General features: G+C 40.1%; 1 protein-coding gene across 1 annotated transcript in view; it reads right to left on the reverse strand.

Annotated features, from left to right (window-relative positions):
• Window positions 1–13,182, reverse strand: part of XRCC5 (X-ray repair cross complementing 5) — a 50,166-nt gene extending 36,984 nt beyond the window's left edge. Inside the window, exons 1-7 of the mRNA XM_041409221.1 lie at window positions 13,130–13,182; window positions 11,178–11,291; window positions 10,464–10,647; window positions 8,686–8,734; window positions 7,013–7,135; window positions 4,085–4,273; window positions 1,038–1,152 (exon numbers count right to left, since the gene is read on the reverse strand). Of these exons, the coding sequence (XP_041265155.1) occupies window positions 1,038–1,152; window positions 4,085–4,273; window positions 7,013–7,135; window positions 8,686–8,734; window positions 10,464–10,647; window positions 11,178–11,291; window positions 13,130–13,147 (792 nt within the window). The 5' untranslated portion in view covers window positions 13,148–13,182. The remainder of the gene's footprint in view (window positions 1–1,037; window positions 1,153–4,084; window positions 4,274–7,012; window positions 7,136–8,685; window positions 8,735–10,463; window positions 10,648–11,177; window positions 11,292–13,129) is intronic.
• Window positions 13,183–14,899: the final 1,717 nt, after the last annotated feature.

The following is a 14,899-nucleotide window of genomic DNA, read 5'->3' on the forward strand; positions in this document are numbered from 1 at the left end:
ATAAAACTGCTTTCTTTTCTCTCTGCTTAAGTGAAATTGATGGTATAGCTAGTACATGAGAAGAAAAATGTAGAGCTGAGCAGAAAACAGTAAAGACAGAATAGATTATGTCAGTATGACTGCTGTATGATCTCAGGCCAGTCACTCAGTTCATGTTGCTTATTCTCCCAAACTTAGTTTATTTTGTGTGTAAACATCTTTGGGAAGAGACTTTTTTCTTTCCAGCTATTTGCACTGGTCTGGCACAATAGCCTAATAAAAAAATTATTAATAACTATAAATAGAAAGTTGATGTCTTTCAAGGCTAGTATACCCAGCTCTCAGAATTCAGATATATTTCATCTTCATAATACCAGGCTCAGTCTCATGCTGAAATAACAAAACAATTAAACTCCATCTCACCAGATCCATCAACATTGCCACACTACACAGTTATTAACTATTCTATAACTAGAAATTTGCACTTTTTCTGCCTTTAAACACACTTACTTGTTCTTAGCACTGATTAAAGGAACCATATAAATTGTAAGAAACAGACTGGACCCAAGCTTTGCCAAACAGTACAAACAAGCTGAAAATCAGACCTTTTATTCCAAGTCTGAAATAACAACAGATGTGATTTGAAACAATGGCTGGTAAAACATTTACACCCACATGTCCAAAATTCTTCTCATGCCTAGGGTTTAAGAAATATATATAAAGTCTCACATATCACTGATGCTGAATGTAAATCTTCAATCACAGCATTCTTAATCAGTGTCATCAACTTCAATACCACCAAGTGCCAGCACAGACAGCAATTACTCCTATTTCTGTACCTTATGAATGTTAGTTATTTAACATGTATGGTGAAGTTAAAGTTGCTGTGGGAACCAGAATTTTAGATGTACTGGCTTCTAACCAAACAAAAATCTCTATTATAATTATCTGGATGTTGTTTTATCTTTATTTTCTTGGCTTTAAGGGAAAAAAATAACATGTAGTTGCACCTAACTTGCTGCCAAATTACACTAGAACATATGACCTTACACACTTACTGATTTGTAGGCCACAATCCTTATAGACAAATTAGGACCAATAGTGAGCTGGCAGGGCCAAGGCATAGGCTTCCTTTCCATTTTCTTAAACATTGAAAGACGTTCCAGGCTCTCTCTAAATGAAGGGATCAGGAAAACAGCAATGAACTCTGGTGAACTGTAATAAAGTATTATAGACAATACACTCTCCTTAAGGAAATGCAGGAGTCCAAACTGTTTCAGCTAAGACTGCATAAAACAAATGAACTGTATCAATAATCTTACCATTACCCACTGTCAGAAAAGAGAATGACAAAAAGAGGTGGTACAGAAGATTATCCCCATCTTGAGCCTTTATGACGGTGTGACTTAAAGGCACTGTGTTAGGTCTAGTGATAAAGCCACACAATTGCTTCTTAAGCATTTTCCATTTTTCTGTGCTCATCCAATTAGGGCATGTAGCAAACTGAACAACACAAATTAGAAAAAGCTCTCTAAGTGGTAAAATGCTTTCTATAGTGAAGCTGAAGAAATAAAGATTCCAGTTTCAATTAACAGGATTTTGTTTATGTAGAAATTAACTTTTGACTTTTTTTTATACAGTTCTAGTGAACTCATTAATTTAAGGGCATAGTGAAAGAAGTTACTTCAGCTATTTCTAGCATAAACAGCAGATATAAAGTTAAAAAAAAAAACCACAAAAAAAGGAACCGTAATCAATTTATACTGGAAAGTGTTAAACTTAATTGCACAACTTTTAGCAATGGAGTCCAAAATTAACAACTCACAGTAATTTATAATATATAATTGTGAATTCAAATAGTTTTGCCCCCCAGAACAGCTTTCAGCTAATATAAACTGTATTGGCAATTTGGCTGTAAAATTCCAACACAGAGAAAGCTCAATTTTTTTTTTTTCTTTTATTGCATGATAAAGCAAAGACAAAAAAGTTGAACTCCTCTTTTTCACATTATAATAAAACCTGGAATCCACCATTCTCTTGATTAAAGCACTTGTCTGGCAGAAATCAAGATCAACTCCTAAAATGATCAGTAGAGAATTCAGCTTGGTATTCTACTTTCCAGCTTTCCTAGTACAAACAGGGTTGAGTTTTTTTTAAATTCTAAAAGCACAATGAGAGGCAAAAACACACTGGGATTTTTATAGGAGATAAACACTGGATTTCTCTTTTAGTTTTGGTTTGTTTTTTTTTCCTTAGAGAAAGGAGAAGATTTTTTTTGCTACCAATAAAGACATCAATACAGGATTCTAAAAATGAACATGGTACTACATCATTAGGAGTACTGCAACATATACATTCAGGGATGAGTACAAAAATCAAACACATAAGTGCCAAATGCCAAAAGATGTAATTTAAGCTCAATTTATTATCTCTGTCCTTTAATTTCTTATATTTACAGAAGAAAAATGCTGCCTTTAATTAAAGATGACCCAGTCAATAAAACCTTGCAAACATACATTTCAGCTTGTATTTTATGAACACAACCTTTCTCCTCTGCTCTGCAATCCCTTCCCCCAAAACCCAGAGGCAGCAGAAATACATCCTGTCTAATAGGCCAAGTATCATAACAAAAAAAATCACAACAAAACCTCCTCACTCACTTTCCTGGCATGGCTAATTTATTTTTACAAGAGTTGAAATATTTTTACCAGCAGGAATAATTAATCTAGGAAAATGGAGAGTGTATCTGCGTTGGCCAATTATCATGACAGATTTGCAAAGCTGACTTCTTAAAGCTTGATAAGCAACTTAATTGCATCTAAAACCTCACATACTCTTTAACAACTTTCCCAACTAAAGCTTTAATCTACTAGCCAAATGCCTATTTATCCAGAGATTTTGGATTTCCCCTGAAAGTATGGCACAAAGACAGCTTGTAAAGTAGCAAGAGTCTGTGATAAAGAAAGTATAAAGAGGACAAGCCACATGGTAGGTTCATGCATATGGATTATCCTAAAGGATAAATGGGCCAGGAAAGATTCTGCTTTTCTGTGCAGTCTTTGAAGCAGGGACAAAGTCTGCTTTTTTCTAGCGACTCAGACTGCTCTGCTGACTAGTACACAACACAGACACAGTGACACATGTCTTTTCACTAATGCACAGTAATGCTCAAGGAGCAGCTCCTCTGGCTGCTGAGGTGCAAAGCTGACCAGCTGAGCTGGGGGAAGGAAGGAAGGAAGGAAATCCCACAAATAAACTGATGAATTACAGCATACAAACCTACAGGGATGACCCTCATCTAAAAATCACATTTGATAATAACATTACAGCTGTAGTCTGCTAAACTTCCTGAAAATCACATTGTCTAAAAGATCACTTTTCCTGACTGTAGAACAGAACTACTGAGACAGTAACTTCAGTCTATGATAAGGCACGCAGGTGCATTTTGCCTGTTTCCCAGCCAAGACAACACCTATGTAGAAAAGTCTTGGATATATCATTAGCTACAGTTTTTCAGAGATACACAAACTTTTATTCTTTCATAGGGAAAACAAGAAGTGAAAAATCATCTTTAAATTCTTGCATTCCTAATGCAAGAAAAATGAAAAATAAAAAAGTGTATTGTTTGTCACAGTGGCACAGTAGACTGTGATTAAGGAGCAGGATTCAACAAACAACATTTACTCAAAGAATTCGTGGGAGTTTATCAAACTAGTGAGCTAAAAGTAGTCTGCAACCAAGGAACAAAGGCTACCATTAAATGCAGATATTCAAGCTGAACTATGCCACAAATTACATCTCTTTGTAAAACGTTTTTGAAATTACATTTACAGAAATGTTCCCTCAAAAATCCTCCAACACTAAAGATGGAAGGAAACTGGGTTTTTTTTTAAAATTTAAATATAGATATAGAAAATTAATTTTCCCCTGAAATCTCTACACTCTTTTACTTATTCTAAAGCCACTGAAGAAGCTGTATGAAGGGGACTGAGGGTACAGTAAGTCATAAAACCCACTGACTTCAACTGATTACTTAACTTCATCTTTTGGAGAAGAAATCAGGAAGTACAGCTATAGTACAATAACTAGGATTAGCCAAATTTACCTGAAAGTATAAATTTCTTCCAGGCCTCCTTCTTCATCCAAAGTATACATGAGCTTCTTCACCACGTCAACACCTTGCTTTTGTTGTTGAGTTAAACCCTTTACTGGAAAAGAGTTTCTGTGCATAGGAGCACATACACTGGCACTTGTATCTCCACTTCCATCATCAACACTCACTGGGAATGGCAGACTAAGAACAAAAGAAGAAGCAGTTAATTTGACTTTCTTTCTTATTAAAATAACCAAGAAAAACAAAACAAAAATGTTCTTAAGATCAACGATTTCTATCTAGCTGAAGACATATGTATAAAGAGCCACAGGACTTGCAAAACAAATTAAGCAGTATTTCAAGTCTACTTGGCACTGGTAACATCTTGGCCAGAGCAATGCACCAGTTCTGGGTATTGTGCATCAATAAAGACATCTACATACAGGAATAGATTAGACAGTAAAGGCAACGCTGATTAGAAAGCAAGATCCATTAAAAGAGATTGAACAAAATAAAGCTCGTAGAGAAGGGAATTAGAGGGCAAGACAGCCTTAAATATAAAAAGCTGTTGCAGAAAAGAAGGAAACAATCAGTTCTTTGTATTCTACCTGCATTCCAATCACATAATGGAGTTGGGTCAGATAGTCAAAAACCTGATAAAGGCATTTCAAACCATAATCTCTAAAACCAACTGCCTGAGGAGAGAGAAGAGTCTCCATCACTGCAAATCTTTATCAGAAGGTTAGACAAACACTGCTCAGCAATGACAGACACACACCTGACCCAGTCTGAAGCAGAGGATTGCTCCACATGACTTGTTAAAGGCCGTTCCAGGCCTGTGACTCTCTATCAGCTCCAAATGCCAGCAAGCAGGACATTCTCTGCATGGAGCTATTAGGTATTTCTGGAACAAATGTTATTCTTTGAGATTTTAATAGCTTACAACACTGGGTGAATTTCTGACTGAAGATGACACATTTTTCCTGCACTTCATGATTCAGATTTTAAAATTTAGCCAGGGGTTATAGATAAAATGATTTTGCTGCTCTTCAAAATACAGGAATGTTAACCAAGTATAACAAACACAGTAGAGAAAGATGTGTAAGATCCTCAACTCTTTGCCTCAGAAAACACCTGCAGATTTTTCATCTGATCCAATTCTGAATGAACCACATGATACCTTTTACAGCATTTCTACAAAGTGAAATAACTTTAGCACTGTATTATGTTTTTTAAAAAGCAGCCTACACATCTCTATCATATTCTACCTCATTAATCCTCACTAAACTTATCCATGGAGCAACTGATAATAAGCAGAGTTTACATTATGCACAATAGTGTAAACTTATCCATGGAGCAACTGATAATAAGCAGAGTTTACATTATGCACAATAGTGTCACATACAGTAAAATTAAAGATCAAGCTTCAACAAAGTGTTCGGTACCTTTTTAGGAAGCAGATTCCACTGACAAAATATAGAAAGTGTATTTTTAAGCTGACATGGCAATATCAAAAAGCTTCAAACCTAGGTAAAGTTAGGCTACATTCACTATACAATACCCAGAGACTACTGTGATGAGAAGTACATAATACCCAGCACTACACAGTGCTCAGCACCTGCAAACAGGGAGGAAAACCAACTCTCTGCTGCAAGTTACAACCTAGTCTATGATCAGGACATATGACATAGAAGCATAGGTTATAACAAAAGGTTTAGCAAGAAATTTTTTTTAAACAAGTGTTTTACATTTGTGCAAGTAAAAATCAAATAATCTTTTGCTCCTGTGGCTGGGAGACAGGGCGCAAACCTGAAGCCAATGCTGTAACAGCAACATTTCATTTCAGCTTCACAGACAGGGAAGCAGCAGCTGAATACCAGGGCTCCAAAAGATGCATTCTGACTGGCAGAGGTACTCAGATTCATGGTGATGCACCTCTACTGCCTCCAGTGCCAACAACAGCTCAAATAAGCCAGGAGGGGCACGTCACATTGGAAGTGTACCTGTTTTTCCTGTGTAGACAGAACCTGACAGTTTTGCACCCAGCCTCCCCTAAGCAAAAGCAAAGATGTTTTGTGAAGGATCAGACCATGATTTTCAGTCATATTTTCCTACCTAACCCCTCTTTTATCTTCCAGATGGGTTGGCTAATGACTTAAATGAATTCATTATTAAGTTCACAACATTGTTCCTTACAGAATGCTGGATCTAGGTAAAAGTACATGGTCAGAGGTAAAACTAGGGCTTTAACTTTCTCCTGTGAAAGTATTTATTACAGACAGCCACAAAGTTTGCTTTTAAATAAACTCCTCTAGAAGGCCAACAGCTTCCAGTGGCCATCACATACAGACCTTAACACCACCATTGATATTTGGATCATTGCCTATATCTACAGCATGACAATCAAGGGATTCCTGTTTGAACACTTAAGCCATTGCTTCACTCTTCCAAGCCCATCATTATGAATACAACCCTTCTCTTCAGACCTGCTCCTCTATTGACACCAGAATCAAGCTATTAATATCTGCAACACTACCTCATTATTTCTTCCCAGTAATGTCCTTACCTAAAAGGATCGAGGCTGTTGCTGTGACAAAACCACTGTTCTGAGGCTATTTTTGGCTTATTGTTTCCTAATTCTCTGCTTATATTTTTATTTTGTCTCCCATTTTACACTTTGGCTCTAAGCTATAAGCTTAAGTGGAGAAGAAGCTATCATCTTAATTTATTTGCACATTATTTAACCAAGGGGACTTGGCTCATCAGTGGAATTCAAAGTATATACAACAGACAGAAATACTTACAATAATCATATTACATTGTACACCTCTGAAGAGACCACACATCAGCAGATCACCAGCTATTTCAAGATAATTATTAAGAAAGAATAATTTTCCTTTAAAAGATAGCGTAGTACATAACAGCCATTTTCATACTTACAAAAACTGAAGTGAAGTTCCTGTTTTCTTCAAGTTAGCAATGATAATTCCCAGCTGATCCTCACTGACAGGACTATTAAGGTCTGTAAACAGTTCAATGTGTCTCTTCTCATATTTCTTTCCTCTTAAAATAGAGAAAAACATTTACACATATTAAAAATATTATAAGGTCATTTTAAAATTATTTCCTTAAACATAATAACAAAAATAATATATTTGTAATTACTTTTACCAAAGAAATATCCTTGTAAAATTAAATAAAGCAAATAAACCTATTTGGTAGAAGTTGTTCTATCATAGGTTATACTATTCATCCTAAGTGTTTATCTTTATATGATTCCCCTTTCTCCCTCCTACCCTAAAATTGAGGATTCTAGCCCTGTGACTGTATAAATCACTAACTACACCTAAATGAATGGAAGTCTGCCAATTTTCATCAATGTGGATAAAATGCTAATAAAATATGTTAGGCTGTTTATGGATTACACTGGTTATTTCCTTTGCAGCTGTACGTCTGTTCTTGTGAAAATGCATTTTAAATTACTGTTGCTGGTGGGGGTTCCATTTTAGTAATCTAATTCAGTAGATTCATTGGAGAAGATGGACTTTCAAGACTACTTAATATACTAAGAAGCAGTAACAGTACAGATCAGGAAGGCTGGCCAATGACAGAATAAAGTTCAGTTGAACTGGTACAGTTTTGATCTGGATAATCAAACATAAGAGTGATTTTCTTGAGGTTTTTACCCTATAGTATTTTCTCAAATAAGGCAAACTCCATATCAAAGGGGTTGGTGTATACAGGCTACAACAAAACCCAGTGTTCCACAACTATTCAGGACTACAATGCCATAAATACAGTAATTTTCATCCACAACACAGTTTTAACCATTAAAGGGATACAGCTTTCCACATTGATTAGTTTATTCATAAAAATATAAATTGCATCACCAAGTCCAGTCTTCTGCACTCACAGTTAGATCATATAACCTTTTCAGAAACATGATCAAACTCTGGTTTGAAAGGAAATGCAGTTACCTTCCTTTCCCTGCACCACTAGTTCAATGTGTTAGAAACACCTTGCCAGCGTAAGAACATTCACTGATAACTTTGTAACACCGATGTCAACATTTTTTCTCAGCTTAAAGAGTGTTTTTTTCCTATTACACCTTTATTTCCCAGAGCCTGCATATTTACGAACAGCCACTTCATCTCCAACAGTCTTTAAATTTTTGGCTTAACAAATTCACCTTTCCAGTTCTGTTTTCTTTTTTTCTTTGTAAAATGTGCCATCATATTTAAATTCAGTAGCATTTATTAAGCCTTTCCTAAGCATTTTAACATCCAGGTTAACAGTTTTTGAAAGCAGAACACAAAGAATGTGACAGAAAGGGAAGGCTTTGTGCCTTCTATAATGGCACTAACACTCTCATGGCTCCACTACAGAGATGCCAGTTGCCTCAGAAAGCTCTCCAGTTGTCTGGACAAGTCAGATGTCTCATCAGGATTCTTTGGAGACTAACTTCTGTAGTGTCCTGTTGAACTTTAATGTTTGCTTGGGTTTTTTTTTCAGAAAGCACTTCCTATGTTTGTACATACAGTAAATATAAGACTGACAAGAAAACACCAGTGCAAAGTCAGACTTTTGTATAAGCCCTTGGGTTACATACTCACATTGTTTGCTTCTGAAGCAAGTCCATACACACAATAATAGCATCCAAAACTAGGCAAAATTAAGAAAAATCTCAGAATATGAATCAAATAATGAATAGAGTTTCTTGCATAAAACAATTTTACATTTTCACTCCCTCTCAAAGACTGACAAACATGCATTTTATTTAAGAAATACTCTTTTGAGAAAAAGACTTTTCAAATAACTGATGTGCAAGAGGTTCCTGTATAACTTGTGTGTATTGTGATCTTGTCTCTGCCCCACTTACCCAATGGAACACTAAAAAGACTACTTCACATCCCAGCCTCTCAACTGACAATGAGAGGCTGAAGTCCATGAAGAGGCAATCTAACTTTTAGAATGTTACTCTGAATCCACCAACAAAATTTCAATACATATCATTTTCTCATGCAAGTTTTTCTTTGAACCACCTGCATCTGACAAGCTTTTCATTTCTTCCTCATCACAATGTCCATTGCGAATGTGTGAGCCAGCTGAGTGACTGCACACTTCTCTGAAACATCTCTGACTGTCTGGACAGAGCTCACAGGAATCGTTTCATGGCCAGAGAGAGACAACATAGGAAATTGACCTGAACGTAAATGTGTAAATGAAACAAACACTATATACATCACCCTTTAAAACTCTTCACCTTACATGTAACTAAGAGCAGAACACATTCAAACATGAATGGCATTCAAACCAGGGAGTAATATTTGGCAATGTTAGAAATACTTTATAAATAAATCAATCTGAAACTGCTATTCTGCTTCCTCTGAAGTAGAGATAGTTTTCTTCACAGGAACTGACATGAGGCTGTGTCTTGAAATTGTGCTGGAAACAGTGATATTAATATAGGGATGTTGTAGTTGTTGGTGAGCAGTGCTTGCAAGAGCCAAGGCTTTTTCTGGTTCTTGTACCACCCTGCCAGTGAGGAGGCTGGGGGGGCACAAGAAGTTGGGAGGAGACACAGCAGTGACAGCTGGTCCCAACTGACCTATGGGATATCCCACAGCCTGGCATCACATTCAATATGTAAAGCTGGCAGGAAGAAGGAGGAAGGGGGGATATTCAGAGTTCCTGTGTTGGTCTTCCCAGGTAACTGTTCAGTCTGATGGAGCCCTGCTTTCCTGGAGATAACTGAACACCTTCCTGCCCTGGGGAAGCAGCGAATAATTCTTTGTTTTGCTCTGCTTGTGTGCACAGCTTTTAACTTCCCTTGAACAATTCTTTGTTTTGCTCTGGTTGTGTGCACAGCTTTTAACTTCCCTATTAACTTGTCTTTATCTCAACCCACGAGTTTTCTCCCTTTTACCATTCCAGTTCTCCCCCCATCCAACTGGTGGGGGAATGAGCAAGTAGCTGTGTGAAGCTGAGTTGCCAGCTGGGTTGAAACCACGACAGCCTGGTTTCTGGAACTTCTGCTGACTTACTTCATAAACAACATTTTTATTAAAAAGCATAAACCAAGTTCTGTAATGCTATTTTAAAAATACATGCCTTATTTGAAGCCTAAAATTATATTACTATCTTTGTTCTCTCTAATTAACAGAACGCTTCATAAAAGCAATGATTCCTTTTAAGGCCAAGGCTACATCTGTTAGCCTAAAAGAACGTCAAAAAGCAGCTCAGTCTGCTTTTGGACAAACTTACAACCACAAATTAGCTCAACTCTGATAGTAGTTAAAACTTGGGAGGCTGAGCCCAAATTTGCAACACTGACTTCCTGTCTCCTACGTAGCTGAATCAGCTCAAGAAGTGCTCTTCAGTAAAAGGATACAGTCTGCTTGTTTAGAGCCTGCTTTAATCACACTTTGAATGTCTTCCAGCAGATCAAAATCTGGCAGCATTAGTGATCTATGCACAGTAATGTTTTGGTATTGATCCTCACTGGCAAGGCCATTTCTAGTGCCATTAGTGCCAAACAGAACTACAGCGACTTCATCTTTACTCTCAGCAAAAACCTGCAGATACAGAGAACACAAAACAGGTATAAAAACACAGGTAGATTCACACACAACTATGTTAGGCAGATTAGAGCAAGCTGAATTAATTCTGAAGCTTCAATTGCAACAGATTTACTGGTTTTTATTTATTCGGTGCTATCCACTCAGAATGTCAACTTACAGTGAGATCACAAAGTTAGACATGATTAAACTAACAAATTTACAAGAGGCTATCTGGGATAAAACAAATAAAATTGGTTGATTCAGTCCTCAAAATGAGTCTTCTGTGTGGCAATTAATAACTGTTGAAATATTTTACAGAAAGAGAAAAGCAATTCTTTTCCCTAAAAGTTTCTACTGCCCTAAAGAAAAAGGGTGACCGACCCAACTGGCACATCTCATGCACAAAAAATACAGCTGAAACAGAGAGCCCTGTCACTCCTGCATACACAGAGACTAATTCTCACTCATTCCTCATTTATTTCAATTATCAGTAAATGAGGAAAATGTTTCACAGATGTTTTTAACACTTATGAAGTCACACACACCTGTCGCTGCACAAACTTTGTCATAATCTTCTTGGCTTGCTCAAGTGAAGACTCTTCACCAGGGGAAGAGCTGCTCATTGTAGGGCCTACATCCAGGCACAGCACTGTTGCCACCTGCAAAGAATGAGTGAGAATAAAAAATAAAATCCAAGCATAATTACTTAAAAGGGTACATACAAAACCTAAAAATCAAACTCCATTACAAGTGTTTTCTTTTACACTAACTGTTAAGAAGAGACAATGGTGGAAGACAGAACTGGTATAACTGCCCTGAAAAGAAAACAATTTCATCCTGTACCATGTTCCAGACATTTCAGTGGAAAATAAAAAAAAATCCTATGTTACACAATAACCTGTAAAGGGCATGTAATTTCTATACAGTCCAATGAATGTATTAGGGATCTAAGGGCTCTTCTGCACCAGAAAATTAAACAGATATTTTAGTTGACAATTGGAAGGATGAATTCCAATTTCAATTTAGGGGCTTAAATCCCTCACATTAAGTCTATGCATTTGCATTTCTGATCACCTCTTTAGCTGATCTATACAAAACAATGCCCAAGTCTGCCCGTGAATTGCTTTATACACTAGAATTAAATAAAATCACTTTTTGCAATTTCTCATTTGACTCTAAGGTCCTCTAAAGTTCTTTCACAAACTCCCCTTATCTTGATGAATCATCCAGATGAAGGTAGTTATAAGAGGCATTCAGCAAAATGAGGCCCTGCATGTCCAAGGCCAGCTCAAATTTATTCTCATGGATTAAACCAAAGTTCCCTAAATATACATCAAAACCTTGTTTGATGGGCTGCCAGTACATTAAGTTACACTGCCTGAAAAAAATTATTTGCCAGAACACAGGTATTACCTAGGCTAGAGCCAGCTAACTTGTTTTAAAACACAAAATATATCCACTTCCAGAAGAAATGAAGCTGGCAAAAGGATGTGGGCAATGATCCTAAGTCTGTCAAGTGACACAAGATGTAGAGTCTACAAAGCAAAACGGATGAACAGTGAGAAAAGATGTTGGTCTAAGCCCTGAATAAGGACTTGCAGGCAACTCCAAATACCTGCTGAGCAGCAGAGCTCCACGAGCTCTCCAGCAGGTCACACTCAGTCTCAGCACTCTACTCCTCACCCTGCCTTCACCAGGCTTGCCTGGGAGCTGGGAATAAGTGCCTGAGTCAGCCAGGTCTGCAGAAGCTCAGAGGAGCAGAGGCAGCTCCAGAGGCTGCACGGCGCCCTCACAAGAGCCCTGTCAGTGCCCACCTCCAGCCTGAGGAATTACTGTAGCTACCCACAGCAGCAGCTGCACACCCTCCCTGGCTTGGTGATGTGCTCCCCGAAAACACACAGTGGCTGGCAGCCAAATCCATCCCGATGTCCAAAAGGGGTAAAATTCTCCTCACAGACAGCAGGATGACAGCAGAGGAGCAGGTGCAGGGTCCTGAGCGACACTGGCCCGAAGCTGTGACCTGCGACCGCAGGACAGCACCTGAGCTACACCAGCCTGTCTGCTCAAGGACTGACAAGGGCGATACGGAACAAGCCTGCCTTTATCTCCGACCTCTCGGTGCTGAAGCAGCTACAATAAAGCACAGACAGAGATGGCTACAGCAGCACACATAAAGCTGCGTTTAACAGCTTTACTCAACTCCCCGGTATCACAAGAGACCTGAACACAGCTTTCACCACTAAGTTCCCTTAAACGCACCACGCACACAGACTGCACTTCCAACAGAGCAAAACCAGTTCTATCATTACTCTAGGAAGAGCAATGCCAGTCACTGCTGCTGCTCTAAAGCAGGAACATTGACTCCCTCTCAGCTATTCAGCTTTGCACCGGCAGCGGCTGGGCGGCCAGCACGGGGAGGAGGCACCCGGTGCCAGGGACGGGCGCGTGTGGGTGTCCCGGCACAGGCCGCACGGGGAGCCCCGGCCCCCGCCCTCACCTTGCCGCTCGCCGCCATCGCGCTCGCGCCGGGACGCGGTGCGCCGCGCTCAGCGCTCCGCCCGCCGCCGCGCACCGCCTGCTCCGCGTCCCCCCGGGAACACGGCGGCGTCGCCTCGCGTTCCGCGGCGCGGGCAGCGCCGCCTAGCGGCGGACGGGGGCTCGGGCGGGGCCGCTGCCGGTGCCGGCTGAGGGGAAGCTGAGGTGGGCACGGCCGGGCTGTGGGAGAGGGAAAGGAGATGTCGGGTGCCCCCCGCATCTTCTTCCTCAGGGTTCGCCTCAGCCCTCCGTCCAAGTGCCGCATCTCGCAGGCGTGGCTGTCATTTTGGCCGTGGTTCGAGAGGAGCGCAGCCCAGGACAAGCCCGAGGTAGGTGGATGGGGTCCCTGAGGAGAGGCGGGGGCAGGGCAGGTGTCAGGGGCTCTTCTGCCCTGCCCTGGAGCATCTGCCGGTCCCCCCACCCCTCGCCCATCCCGATGTAACCCCGGCTGTCAGCCCAGCCCCACAGGCACTCACTTGTCCCCCACAGCAGCACTGCAGAGACGATCCGAAGGGTTAAAGCTAGAAAACTCATGGGTTGAGGTAATGACAGTGTAGTAAGAAAAGCAAGAGCCATGCACACCAGCAAAGCAAACCAAGGCGTGAATTCACTGCTTCCCCAGGGCAGGCAGGTGCTCAGCCATCTCCAGGAGAGCAGGGCCCCAGCACGTGTAATGGTGGCTTGGGAAGGCTCCAAATATCCACACTCCATCACTCCCAATAGCCCCTCTTCCTCCTCTCCCCTTTATATACTATCATGTTATATGGTGTAGAATACCCCTTTGGTCAGCTGCAGTCACCTGTCCCAACTGTGTCACCCCAATTCTCTTGCCAGCGTGGCCATACAAAAAGCAGAAAAGGCCTTGGCTCTGTAAGCTCTGCTCAGCAATAACAAAAACACCTCTGTATTATCAACCCCATTCAGCACAAACCCCAAACACATCCCCATACCAACAGTGTGAAGAAAATGAGCTCTATCCCAGCCAAAGCCAGCACATCACCCCAAAGGGGCTGGCTCCAGGGCTCCCCAGCCTCCTCTTCATGGCACCCCAGAGTCCCACAGGACACAGCCTGCTGGGGAGCAGCCATTCCCCTTCACCACTGGGACAGGGATTTCAGCTGTCTGAAGCATCCCAAAAGTTGCATACTGCCAGTGGGTCAGGATTGTTCCATTAAACACTGGCACAACACTAGCTTTCTCCCACCATTAACAACAGAGAGAATTTCTGAACCACGCTACATCCAGGCTGTTTGATCAAACTGAAACCCACTGATTTTAAGAAGCCCTAGTAAAATAGATGCTATATCAGGTATATCTTGGTGCTGTATGCTATATCTTGGTGCCACTGGCTATTAAATCATTAGAGATATACAAGAATGGCAAGTATTTCATCACATGTATTTAGTACGTGTTCTGCATTACCTTCCATGTATCCTTTGAGGATATCATTACCAGTGTCTTGCACTTCTAGGCATATCTCAAAACCCACATACCTATAACTATTCTCAAAACACAGCTCGACGTGGGGATTGATATATAGCTACAAAAGAGTAAATCTTACACGAACACTTCAAAAATCTTGTACCTGAAGACGACCCTACAAACACAAGTGCTTCTTTTTTATACTGACTGATGTCTGAAGACAAAAATCCCCTTTCCCTCCTTACTACATTGTCATGCTTTGGGAATAGAGGTAATTGAGGGATTCTCTCTTCAAAGCGCTTTGCATATC

The sequence above is a fragment of the Onychostruthus taczanowskii genome, unplaced genomic scaffold, assembly GCF_017590055.1.
Source record: "Onychostruthus taczanowskii isolate IOZ18803 unplaced genomic scaffold, ASM1759005v1 scaffold10, whole genome shotgun sequence".
Taxonomy (NCBI): domain Eukaryota; kingdom Metazoa; phylum Chordata; class Aves; order Passeriformes; family Passeridae; genus Onychostruthus; species Onychostruthus taczanowskii.